General features: G+C 39.5%; 1 protein-coding gene across 9 annotated transcripts in view; it reads right to left on the bottom strand.

Moving 5' to 3' along the window:
- Positions 1–13,977, bottom strand: part of UNC5D (unc-5 netrin receptor D) — a 495,999-nt gene that overhangs the window by 177,855 nt on the left and 304,167 nt on the right. For all 9 annotated transcript variants that reach the window (XM_084879252.1, XM_084879255.1, XM_084879254.1 and 6 more), the window contains exon 4: positions 2,080–2,183. In XM_084879252.1, coding sequence (XP_084735378.1) covers positions 2,080–2,183 — 104 coding nt within the window. The remainder of the gene's footprint in view (positions 1–2,079; positions 2,184–13,977) is intronic.

Raw genomic sequence — 13,977 nt, 5'->3', positions numbered from 1 at the left:
GTGATACTTCCTGGTTTTGGGGGGATATAAAATAAATATGCTGGGAGGGCTCATTGCCTCTCCATCAGATAGAAGAGTGTCCCACCTGGCTCCCAGCTTGCTTCTATTTCTGGGTCTTGCTTTCTTTCTTCTATTTCTTAATCCCCAGCTCCCCCACCCAGCAACTGGACCCATTTCTTTTCCATGCTGGATTCGGAAAAGAGAGAACACCTCCACAGGAATGAAGCAATCTATTAGCTGCAGAAGGATGTTCTAGCAGAGGGGCCATCATGTGCAAAGGCCCTGGGGTACAAGCATGACTGGCACACCTGAGAGGGAGTGAGGAGGCCGGTGTGGCCATAGGGAGGTCAGATGAAGAGGAGCAGAAGATGAGGTCAGAGAGAACAGCAGGACAGATTACGTTGGGCCACGTGAGGCACCAGGAGAACAGAGACCTTTACCCTGAGTGCTTCCAGGAGCTGTTTAAAGATTTTAAACACAGTTAGCCCTTGAAAGGCTGCAAGACCTTTGGTAGGTCATTGACTGGAGCATCAGTTTTCTTGCCTTTAAAATTCAGAGGCTGTGCCAGGTAAATATCAAAGTTCTCCTCCAGCTGTAAAAATTGATTCCTAGACATGTGAGAATGTTAGGTTCCCACAGACAGGGAGCTAATGAAAACGTGACCTTCCTCCCCGTTTCTCTGCCAAAGTTGACAGTGGCGACCCGACTGAGGCTTGGAAGGCAGCCTGGCTGTTAGTGCAGCCAGTGTGACACGGGCGAGACATTTTTATGCGTGAGCGTTTGGGAACAGGGATTTTGAGAGATGGGTAGTGACTGGAGTGAACTGCTGATGCCCAAATTAGACTCCCAGGAGCGCTTAGGGTGTCCCTTAAATGAGGCTGACATGTTCACCTGTGCACCGAGCACTCTGCTGCCTGGCACCTGCTCAGGAGCAAGGTGGTGGCAAAGGAAAAAATCAAATATATTTCTTTCCCATTAAATAAAAACCTAAAAAAATAAGCCTTTTCCTTTCTAATCACTTCATATCATGCATGGAGTATTCGCTTTAATTTTCAAGTCCCTTTGCTTCATTTCTCTGAACCATTAGAACCTTGACTACTGTCCGCCCAGCACACTTTCTGTCTACACAGGCCAGTGTGTGTGTCTTTTCGTTCCCCTGTATGTTTTCCGCCCTTTTGTCTGCTCAACCATGAAATCCCACAACAACTTTAGCTAGAATGTGAAGCAGAGGCTCCTTTTGTTTTCCGTTGTTTGACTTTTTGAAATACCTCTTCTTCTCAATGAATAAACCAGAGCTCGAAGGACAGCTCCCCAGCTTCCCAGAGAAAAGCCACACTGTGCAAGGCTCCCCTCGGGCCCGTGTTTATGAACTTGCACTCCCGGTATTTCTGATGCACCAGCGTCCGCCAACACTGCTTTAGTCACTGTATTACTGGCCTCTCAGAACATCTTTAACAGCGACTGGAAGGTTCAGGAAACCATCCTGTCATCATAGTCTCCTATTACTGACAATTATATTCAAAGAGTATGGCAGAGCATGCAAAAAATAAAGTCCTCACTGAGGAGAAAGTGTAACAGATCGCAGTTGTGTGGCTTCAGCCCCTTTTACATCATGTGAGCACAGTGCCCCAAACCTAACGAAGGCTCCCTGATGTTCCAGGAGCCAGAGAAGAATGGACACATGCAAACACCACTGAACATGGACACTCCTTCCCTGGACACTCACTCACACGGCCTTGCTGGCTAGAGCTCAGATCGGTCTATAAACCATGTGCTCATCAGCATGCCCAAGGTGACTGGCAGAGGACACAGAGGGTGCCACCTACATGATCTGAGGCCACCAAAGCAAGAACACAGACCAAATTCTATCCAGGCTGCCCAGAAAGAGCTCAGTGTCAACAAGAAAGTAGACGAGAGGCAATTTCCTCTTCCAACTTATTGCCTTCGCTATTTCTTCACCACCTTTATCATTTGGATCCAGAGGGCACGGATGCCAGACACAGGCTTTCACTCCACACGGATGAGCACACAGGACTCGCCCTCCCTCTTGGGAACAGGCCTGGCCCAGGCGCCTCTCACCTCGGCAGCAGGAACTCCCTCTGGCGGCCGGCAGTGCAGCACAATCATGCCTTCGATGGGAACCTCCTTTCCCTGCGGATCTTGCTCGAAGTTCTTCCGTAAATCTGCAAACAAGTGGGGGATATAGGACACTTAGCTCCAGGGCCGGAAGGACTCTCATTTGCTCCAAATACAGTAAAAACATGAGCTTACTGTCACGACCTAGATACACACGCAAAACTCATTGTTTCAGGAGTTCCAGAATGCGAGGATCATTTCCCCAAATATGCACAGGCCCATTTAAAATAAACCTTAACAAAACTGTGCTTAATGCTTGATATTGATAAGAGGATAAAAGATTTACTGGGGAGCCGGAAAAACAAAACTCATTTCATGAGTCTTTGCCGGCATTATCTGCTTAGCAACAGATGAAACACTTGGCCCAATAAATTGCCATCCACAGCTATTATGCAGCTGAGATGTGTGTGATTTTTTTTTTATTAACTAAAGAATACATTATTAATCTGTAACCTCTGGCATTTCCTTAACCCTCTAAGGGGCTCTAGAAGATGATAAGAGTAAGATTACCTAATAGTCTTTTATTTGTAACCAGGGAGAAGGGGCCACATGGAACCACAATAAAATCTATAACCCAGCCAACCAAACACATAATTAGAAATGCAGTGCCCTCTATTCAAACACAAGTGCTGGGTATCTGTGTAGTGCCCTTCACAGAGGGCTCCGGGCACATTGCAAAACAAGTGGCGCTGTTAACCTTTTACACGTGGAAGGGAGATGTGTGGAGAGGGTCATTGGCTGGCCAGCGGTCACAGAGAACATCCATGCCAGTGAGAAATTCACCACGCTTCCGGACATGCGGGCTGACTGCGCACCAGCAAAGCTTCCTCAGGGAAAAGGACGCATGGACAGTTCAGAAAGAGCTTCATTTGCATGGCTTTCCACTTGAGCAGATGCTTCATGAACAACAGGGGACTTGACCTTTGCTTCCATCGAGGTGTCATAACAACACTTGAGTAGTTTTACAGCACCAGCTGAATTCTTGCAGTCACTTGAAAGCCCGGCAGAGGAGCGCACAGACAGGTTTACAAGTCCTCCTCCATGGAAATGAGCCCCCTCCCTCCCTGACAATGTATTTTTTCTTCAATTGAGTATCTCAAATTACAGGCTGTGGATTTATTGATTTAATTTTCTTCAGTGCTTACAATAACATGAAATATGTTCCCTGTAAAGAGCAGAGCTCCAGAATCAGTTACATCTTTATAAATTTTATAAATACATTAAGCTTGCTTTTAGCAAGTCAAAAACACTCGATGAATAACAAGCACAGCAATCCATGAATTCACTTGCTTTTGAATTTTACTCCTAATGTTTTCCCTCCCAGAGGCAACCGATGTCTTCTGTCAGTGGTGCTGTACATTACGAGATCTGCATGAGTGTCTAGGAGGCAAAAGATCCTCAAATAGGCTTGTATTGCAGGCAAATGGCTGGACCCATTTTCATATTTCTCTGTTGTCCCCAAATGGTAAGGCCAGCTTCCTTCTGTTGGAGATCCATATATTGTCACAGCCTTTATGATTCAGATTTCTCATGTTAAGTGTGATGAAGGTCACATAACTGATGACAAAACTGTGAATGAAGGGAGTGTGCGTAAACTCCAAATTTTTTAAAAAAAATCTCACGTTTCCTCCACACTCTTACCACAAACTCTCTTTTGCTCTCCCAACAAGATATCATTGAGTCAAAAATCCCTTCTCCACCTGACTCATTTATTAGAAATATACAGAAATTAGTCTAAATGAGAGAGTAAGTGACTAACATAAGACATCAGTTTGCTAATGGAAAGGGTTATGTTTTGTGGTGACTTTTGTTTAGTACTGTGTTTGCCACTTTTTCCTTCTCTTTGATTGCAAGATCTCTTAAAGAAAGTCTTGCTCAATGGTGCTAAATAAAGATTGCAGGCTGACAATACCAGGTAATCTGTAATCAACCTGATGAAGCACAGAAAACCAATTGTTTAATAATTAGATATTTACTAGTAAATATGTATATAAAAAGGAAAGCCCTGTATTGACAATGGGATATAAACAAGAAACTTTGAGACCTTTCTAGTAGATCCCATACAACCAAGATCATTTAAAGAAAGGATCTACCCAACCTCTTGCTCTCCCCAATTGACCTTTGAAATAACTGGAAGAGTTCCAACAGGAAGCATATCAACACCTCTCAATGTGGAGATCCAAAGATTAAATGGAGTAGGAGGTTAGAGAACAACTGGGGTGTCATATATCTGGTCCAGCTTCTAACAGGCAGCCATTTAGGAACCAGACATCTCACCCAAATACCACGAAGGCCTGGCTTGCACCTAACACTGGTAGCAGGGACACTGACATTCTGGACTCCCAAACGAGGGCAAATATACCAGACAAATTTCTGCTAGATACTGAATATAATCCCAATTATGGAAATAAACTCTTAGAATCAGAGGTAAACGATTCCACCTCTGATTCCCACCAAAGGTCACCCAACCTAATTGGCTTCTGAATTGGTAAACTAAAAACTTTTATCGCCTGTCTGACATCCAAGGCTTGAAAGATTCAGATGGGAACCTATGCAACTTCTACTAGTACAGAAAACATCCCCATCCACATAAAGAGGATTATAATAAAACTAGAAGCCCAATTCATGAAGATTCGTACTAGAATGGGCTTTCCTCTCCCTGGCTGCCAGCACCACCTTCCCACTCCAGTCCAGCCCCTTTCAGCTTAGGCCCCAGAGTCCCCTTTCTGTGCTGGCCCTACGTTTCTATGATGCCCAGAGGCCCTGAGAGACTGGGAGTGGGGCAAGTATCCCGCCCCCATCATTCAGTACCTGTCTATGCAAATTAACCGCCATCTTTGCTGGGTTAATTTGCATACCACTCCTGATTGGGTGGTGGTGTAGCAGAGGTATGGTCAATTTACAAGATTGTCTATTATTAGGTAAGATGAAAAAGATGACCTGACTAGTGTGGCTCAGTGGTTGAGCATTGACCTATGAACCAGGAGGTCAGGCTTCAATTCCCAATCAGGGCACATGCCTGCGTTTAGGGCTGGATCCCCAGTGGGGGGCATGTAGAAGGAAGCTGAGCAATGATTCTATCTTTCATTGATGTTTTTATCTCTCTCTCCCTCTTTCTTCTTCTCTAAAATAAATAAAAATATATTTTAAAAAATGAAGGAGACAGACGAAACCGGTTTGGCTCAATGGATAGAGCGTCGGTTTGGGGACTGAAGGGTCCCGGGTTCGGTTCCGGTCAAGGGCATGTACCTTGGTTGCGGGCATATCCCCAGTGGGGGTTGTGCAAGAGGCGGCTGATCGATGACTCTCTCTCATCGATGTTTCTAACTCTCTCTCTCTCTCCCTTCCTCTCTGTACAAAATCAATAAAATATATTTTTTAAAAAATGAAGGAGACAATTCATAGAACTGATATTAAGTGGCTTCTTCTTAAGATACAAAACAAGAGACATTTTAGATAATTTGTAATTTAAGTTCTTTAAATTTAAGTTCTTTAAAGCTAAAAGGAAATAGCAACTGAGAATCTAGAATAGGGAGTTATATATAGAATAACATCTGACATCAAGGAAATTGACAGTATGCATAAAAAATGTATACAATAAAAACTGCTGAATTAGTAATATAGAGGTGGTAAATAGCATGCTGAATATTGCAGAAATCTGAACTAATGACACAGAAGACAGGTGTAAAACATAGCAAGGCAGTTGTTTTAACAGAAAATATTAATGTAAATAATAGGAGAAATAAAAAGTCAAAGGGGAACTGTGGGAAGCAGGCCCCACCCTAGAAGGTGTGTGTGTGTGGGGGGAGATGCAGGAACAAAGGGTGAGGTTGGGGTTATAGCATTTTGAAGCTTAGAGAGATATCAAATGTCTAAGGAGGGAATGGTGAGTACTGGTGCCTCAGGACTTAAGGAGTCATGACCTAGACCTCCAAAGAATGATTGCTCGCCAAACTAGTGCTGGCATCTCAAGGGGGCACCATTAAGCTGGTTTTGCAAGCATTTGGGGGTTGGGGGAAGCTGGAAATAAGGGTCAACTGCTACTTCCCTGATGAAGAAATTCTGCTAGGATGATGCTGACAGAGACAAAAAATGAGCAGGAAGAAGTATCCTTGCCTCCCTCTTCCTGTGGCTAGTCTCTTCTGATGCTCCTATTGGTGGATCTGGCTAGAAAGTCCCAGCCCAAGTGTCCCCAATTATGGACCAGTGATTAGAGTGATGAGAGGCAATAGCTTGGGAACCAAGAAATTTCAGTTTAGGAAATTCTCTCTAATACAGCTCTTATAATTGCTTACCCCATTTGTTTTCCTCACTAGATCTGGTTTTATGAAAGTGAGTTGATATCTGAAATTCTCCCCCTTAAATCTCCACTGCCTATTGAACATCGGGTACAGAGCAGGTATTTAATAAATACATGCTGATTAAGTAAGCTAAGAGAAAAATAGCACAATGTTAATGATGAAGAAAAGATGAAATAATTAACAAGAGATAATGCTGAGATAGGGAAATACAATAGAATATAATAGGAAAGTTAGAAGACAATAAGCTGAAAGAAATGATAATTAATACAATCATCATAATTAATCCTTAAGCTAAAAAAAAAAAAAAGACTTGTGTTTTCAAAAGAGGTCATTGGATACATGGCAAAATCATTTTAAAAAGAAAAAAAGATACTAGATATGTCATAGTTGAAAATTTGAATTTTAACATAATTAAGGAAATTTCAAATAATTATTTTACAAGTTTATTTGTAGTAAATAAGAAGAAGTAACTAAAACTTTCATGAATAGGAAGAACTAACATTGTTAAAATTTCCATGCTACCCAAAGCCATGCATATATTCAATGCAATCTCTTTCAAAATTTCAATTTTTCACAGAAATTTTTAAAAATCCTAAAATTCACATGGAACCCCCAAAAGACCCCGAGGAGCAAAAGCAATCTTGAGAAAAAACAAAGCTGAAAGTTTCACACTTCCTAATTTCAAATTTTATTACAAAGATTTAATAATCAAGCGTATGGTACTGGCATGGAAATAAAAGAGACCAATAAAACAGAATTAAGAGTCCAGAAATTAACTATCAAATATACATCAAGTAATATTTGACAAGGGGTCCGAGCATATTAAATAAGGAAAGGGTTGTCTCTTCAATAAATTATGCTGGAAAAGCTGGATATTCATATGCAAAACAATGAAATTGGGCCCCTAGCTTCCACCATTCATAAAAATTAACTCAAAATGAATTAAAGGCTTAACTGTAAGAACTAAAACTATAAAGCTCATAGAAGAAAACGTAGGGGGAAAGCTCTTTGATATTGGTTTTGATACGAAAAGCATAAGGAACAAAAGCACAAATAAAGAAGTATGACTATATCAAATTAAAAAGTTTCTGTGCAGCAAAAGAAATGACCACCAAAGTGACAAGGCAACCTACAAAATGGAAGAAAGTATTTGCAAACCATATGTTTGATAAAAGGTTAATATCCAAAATACATAAGAAACATATTCAACTCAATAAGCAAAATACAAATAATCTGGGGGGCTGGGAGAAAAAAAAGGAAAAGGAGCTGACTAGACATTTTACCAAAGAAGGCATACAAATGACCAACAGGAACATGGAAAGGTGGTCAACATCAGTAATCATCAGAGAATTGCAAATCAAACCCACAGTTAGATATCATTTCACTCCTGTTAGAATGTCTTTTACCTAGAAGACAAGAGATAAGTGCTGGTGAGGATGTAAAGCACAAAGGACTCTTAGTGCTTTGGGTGGAAATATAAGTTGGTGCAGTCACTTTGAAAAATAGTATGAAAGTTTCTTAAAAGTTTAAAATATTGCAACTATAGGGTCCAACAATCCCTTTTCTGAAAATTACCTGAAGGAAATAAAATTGCTACCTTAAAGAGATACCTGCACCTGTACGTTGAGGCATTATTTACAGTCATGGAAACAACCTAAGTGTCCATATATGGATGGATATGTCACACACACACAAGAATTTTACTCAGTACTATTTGCCACACATAGATGAATATTAAGGGCATTTACTAGATGAAATAAGTCAGATAAAGGCAACTATTGTATGATCTTATGTATGTGTGGAAGCTGAAAAAGCTGAATTACTAGAAACAAGGAATAAATTGGTGGCTACCAGAAGCTGGGAGGTGAGGGAAATGGGAGATGTTAGTCCAGTTATAAGATAAATAAGTTTTGGGGACCTAACATACAGCATGGTGACTATACTTAATAATACTGTATTAAATACTTGAAAGTTACTAAGAGAGTAATTTAATTAAAAAATTTTTTTACTCCTCATCCCAGGGTAAGTTTTAATTTATTTTAGAGAGAGAAAAGGGAAGGGAGAGAAAAGAGGGGTATAAAGAGAAAGAGAAAGAAAGAGAGAGAGACAAATGTGAGAGATACATTGAAGGTTGCCTCCCCTACAAGCCTGACCAGGGATCAAACTTATAACCTGGGTATATGCTTTGACTGGGAATTGAACCCACAACCTTTTTTGGTGTATGGGACGATGCTCCAACCAACAGAGCTACCAGGCCAGGGCCAAGAGAGTAAATTTTAAATGTTATCACTACAAAAAAAAAGGAAAAAAAAGAAAGAAAAAAAAAAGTATGTGATGTAATGGTTACATTAACTAACCTCATTGTGGTAATCATTTCACTATATAAACATATACCAAATCATCATATTACATACTTTAAAGTTACCTAGAATATAATGTTATTTGTCAAATATATCTCAATATTTATTTTAAAAAAGTAACTGACAATGAAAAAATAATCAGTCTATGACTAGAACTTTCCCCTAGAACTCTGATGTATACCAGAGTATAATTAATCAAATCTGTTTTTGTTTTTTAGGAAAAAAACACATAGGTACTAAGTTTGTATTCCCAAACAAGCTATTGTTCATGAGCAAACTGACAATAGTCTCAGACATCATTGAACCAAGCGATTTTAATCAGCCTCATATCCTTCCTGAAAACATTACCTTTTTAAATAAAACAAATAATGAAAAGACATGCAAAGCAATGAATTAAGTAATTGGAAGTCTGGTTTTTATAAAAACTGGCAGTGGGCAATTAAAACCACTTACGTATAAATTGAAATACCTTTTGTAATATATAAAATTAGTCATGTAATTATCCAAAACCTCTGAAAAAAGAAATGCGTAACATATCATAAGCATGCATAATAACTAACCTATAATAATAAAAGCATAATATGCTAATTAGACTGGATGGCCAAATGACCTTCCTGATGAAGCCAGGGTTGCGAGGGCTGAGGCAGCTGCTGCAGCTATGAGGGCCGAGCCCCTTGCATGAATTTCGTGTATCCGGCCTCTAGTGAATAATGACCATTTAAATAGGTCTTGTGGCCCAGATATTCACTAGGCAGGACTGCAAACCATGGAAGAGGGTGGGGCCTGGAGACAGAGCAGAGTATCTAGTTGAATTTTGGGTCTTGGGCTTACTATCACCTTTATCTCTCTTTGCCTCAGTTTCCTCATCTATAAAATGAGAATAATAATTCCTTCTATAGATTTTTTTTTTTTTTTTTTTTTGTGTGTGTGTGTGTGTGTGTGTGTGTAAAAATGAAATGCCAATACATGTAAAATCCTTTTAATAGCATAAAAGCACAACAGGACAAAACTACAGCAGCATTAAAATATGTGTTGTATGTTAGGATGGGGAAGATTGTTCTAAACCTAAATTGAAGGAAGAACAAATGCTTAAGAAAAGTAAGGATTGATAGATAATATTTTGTCAAAATTAAACATCAGTTTCACCTAAAACATTATAAGCAAAATTATAGGCAGAGGCTTAACAGCTTTAATATAGAAAGGACACTTGTGAAGGACAGTGAGAAGGATAAGTACCTGAAAATAAAATGGCAAAGGGGCACGAAAACAGTATTTACAAAAAAAGAAACAGAAATGGCTAAGGAAGATATTTAGAAGGACCAATATCACTATTTATTAAAGAAACATTATTTTTTTACATCAATTAGAAAACCATTAATATACCCCTTTACTTATCCAAATAGCCTTTACAGCTTCCAGACTCAAGAGACCACATGCTGTATGATTTCATTATTTTTTAAAATATATTTTTTGTTGATTTCAGAGAGTAAGGGAGAGGGAGAGAGAGAGAGATAGAAACATCAATGATGTTAGAGAATCACTGATTGGCTGCCTCTGCATGCTCCCCACTGGGGATTGAGCCCACAACCCAGGCATCTGCCCTTCACCAGAATCAAACCCAGGTCCCTTAAGTCCACAGGCCAATGCTTTATCCACTGAGCCAAACTGACTAGGGCTGTATGATTCCATTTAAATAAAATGTCTATAACAGGTGAATCCATGAAACCAGAAAGTGGATTGGTGATTACCCAGGGCTGTAGGTGGATGTGGGATAAGAGGCATTGAAAACAGTTTCATATTTTGGTGTGATGCAAGTGTTCCAAATTTGACACTGGCAATGGTTGCACAACTCTGAGAATACCAAAAATACTGTTAAATTGTACACTTGAAATAGGTGAATTTATTACTGGTATTATGGATTATATCTCAAAAAATCTACTATTTAAAAATTCAGTTATATTATTTAATAACTAGAGGCCTGGAACATGAATTTGTGCATGGGTGGAATATGACTGGCTGGGGTGGGTGGGTGGGGGATTGGGGGAGGGGCTGGCCAGGGGGAAAGGCTGTGGGCAGTTAGCCCCCTGGTTGAACTCCCTGTTGAACTCCTGGTTGAGTGGACATTTTGCATATTAGCCTTTTATTATATAGGATTTACTCTTGAAAAACAAAATTAAGACAATGATTAGATAGCTACATAAAAATGTAGTATAGTGATTTTGCTCAAATCTTCATTTATGATGCTGAACAACTGCTAACAATCTAAGTATTTAATAATATAGGAATGGTTAATAGACTTTGGGGCTTTCATATAATAGAATATCATGCAGACATTACAAATGATACAAACAATTAATACAACAATGACCAAGATGAATGTGCAGAGAATAATGCTGAGTGCAGAAAGCTAAGCCCCCAAACTTACATACCATATGATTTAATTTTTATATAACACTAGAGGCCTGGTGCAGGAATTTGTGCACCAGTGGGGTCCCTTGGCCTGGCCTGCAGGATTGGGCCGATACTGGCTCTCCAACATCCCAAGGGGTCCCGGATTGTGAGAGGGTGCGGGCCAGCTGAGGGACCCCACTGGTGCACAATTGGGGCCGAAGTAAGACACAGGATGTTGGCCAGCCAGGGAGGGACAGCAGGAGGGCTCCAGGGCATGTCCAGCGTGTCTTTCTCAGTCCTGATCACCCAGAATCCAGCACCATGCTAACCTATCAGTTGGAGCCTGTGCCCCCTGTTGGTCAGTGAACGTCATAGAGACTAGTTGACCAGTCGACTGTCTACCCCCCAAGTGGTCAGTGCACATCCATAACAAGCAATTGAGTGGCCTTAGCATATCATTAGCATATTGTGCTTTGATTATTTGAACGGATATCTGGACAACCGGACACTTAGCATATAGGCTTTTATTATATAGGATGACTTAAATGACAACAATGTAGATATGAAATGGTTACTGGGGAATTAAAGAAAGGGGAAAGGCAGGAGGGAAGTGGATATGCCCATAAATGGGCAACATGAAAGATTATTTAAAATGATATAAACGTTCTCTATCTTGATTTTGTCCATGTCAATATTTCAGTTGTTAAATTACTACAGTTTTACAATTTATTACCATTTGGGAAACTGGCTAAGGGTACACAGGTTCTTTTTATTACTTCTTGCAACTGAATGTGTCTGCAATTATCTCAAAATTAAAAATGTAACTAAAAAAAGAATATTTAAAAGTTTACAAGTAAATGTTTGAATATAAAATAGTTTTTAGTGAATGAGCTCTATCTTTAATATATTTTTAGCAAGAACTTTCTTCCTTCAAATCAGCAATTATATCTTTACAGAATGTATCTACTTACCTCCCAAGATAGGTACATCTGCATTAAAAACTGGTTTCTGCTGGTAGCTATTCTCTTAATTTACCTTTAGTTTTCAGTAAATGTGCTGCAGCCTCCTACATTCACTCAGCTGCCAGGCAGTGGGGGTGCATTACTGAACTTGACATAGACCATTCTAGCCCTCCCACAGCATATGTTTCAGCAGGAAGGATAGACATTAAAGAAGTGATTATGAGGTATTTAGATGACTGAGGAGATAGAGGGTTGGAAAAAGTTCTCTAAAAATGCATCACAGTGGGACCTACCTTACTAAATCTAGTGAGTGATTCCAGGAAAAGATTCTCAGAAAAAATCATAAGTAAGCAAAGACAGAGCAACTCACAGGCCTACATAATACACAACAGAACTCATTTATTGTTTCGATCAGAGTTTTACTGGCTTAATGTGTTTTTTTTAGACATCTTTATGCTCTCTTGTTCCTTTCTTGCAAGTCTCTGCAAAATGCTTGCCTATCTACCGCTCTTTCCATATGTTAACGCACCACATAAGGACATTCTTTTATTAGACTTGGTCTTCTATTCATATATATTGTGAGGTTGGAATATCAATAGATTCCCACTTTGTGCTCTCACTTATAATCATGCTCACATGGTCTATGGGCAGAAGAAAAATAATAATTGTCACATTCTTTGGTATAAGGAGACTCAACCGAACTGCACACATACACATCAAGATTGATGATTTAAAGATTTTAAAATAGCAACTGGTGTGGGATTACTATATATGTTATAGGAAAAGCCCGACAGAGAAACCACTCAATATTTCAAAGATCTGCAACTGGATGATTATGGGTATATCACTCATCTTCTTCATTTCTTTCTATAGTTTCCAAAACTTCTAGATGAACATGCGTTACTTTTATAAGCAGTAAAAATCAATGTCCAAAAATTTTCTCTTTCCTATTAGCTCCTGAGATCCTCTTAACTAGACTGAACTGAATCAGAATCGAGGGAGGAAATATTTTGGGTTTGGCTTTTATTATACAAGTTTCACTCCTGCGATGTCTATTAAAGAAGGAAGCAAGAAGCACTGTATTTTTAAATCTTCAGTGAATTCCAAAATATCCTCCTTTAATTTAATTTTCATCATGGGAATCTGTGCACAAGAACACCTTTTTTTTTTTCCCTGCTGATTACCTTGCCTTTAGTACTGGCAAGAGTATATATAGTAATCACTTATCAGTAAATACTGACTGAATGAGTGAGCTGATTTCAATTCATCTAAATATTTATTCTAATCCAATATACAACAAAATCTCCAAGAATTAAGATGACTAGGAAAAGCAAACACATGAATGGATACATGTACTATAATGATGTTAAAGTAACACACATTCATTCACTCACCTTCACGCATGTGAGTATGTGTGTTTGAATGACACTGACAAACATCAGCCCTGGCCTGGTTGGAGCATCATCCTGCCTACTGCTGCTCCTGCTCCATCTCTCTGCCCTAGTCAGCTCTAAAGTAGAATGCCAACATGGCCAAGAATAACTGGAAGCCAAAATATCAGAAAGGAATAGGAGGGCAAGGTGATGGAGCCAGACCCTAGATTAACTTGTAAATCACGTAATCAGCAACAGGATCACTCAGAGTCAGCAGCACCTGCCAGTAAGTGAATTTGGGGCTAGAACATGGGAAGCAGCAGCCTCCCTTTCCTCACCCGGTGCCTTATTTGGCCTTTTTCTAATTTTCCTTTCATGCTACTATGTTAGGAAAGTCATTGTAGCACAAGAAAATCAATAAAAATTCAATTGCAAATAATAGCTCTTTGCAACT

The sequence above is a fragment of the Pipistrellus hanaki genome (genome assembly GCF_964339955.1).
Source record: "Pipistrellus hanaki genome assembly, chromosome: 3".
NCBI classification, from domain to species: Eukaryota; Metazoa; Chordata; class Mammalia; order Chiroptera; family Vespertilionidae; genus Pipistrellus; species Pipistrellus hanaki.
This window is presented reverse-complemented; position numbering and strand designations above follow the sequence as displayed.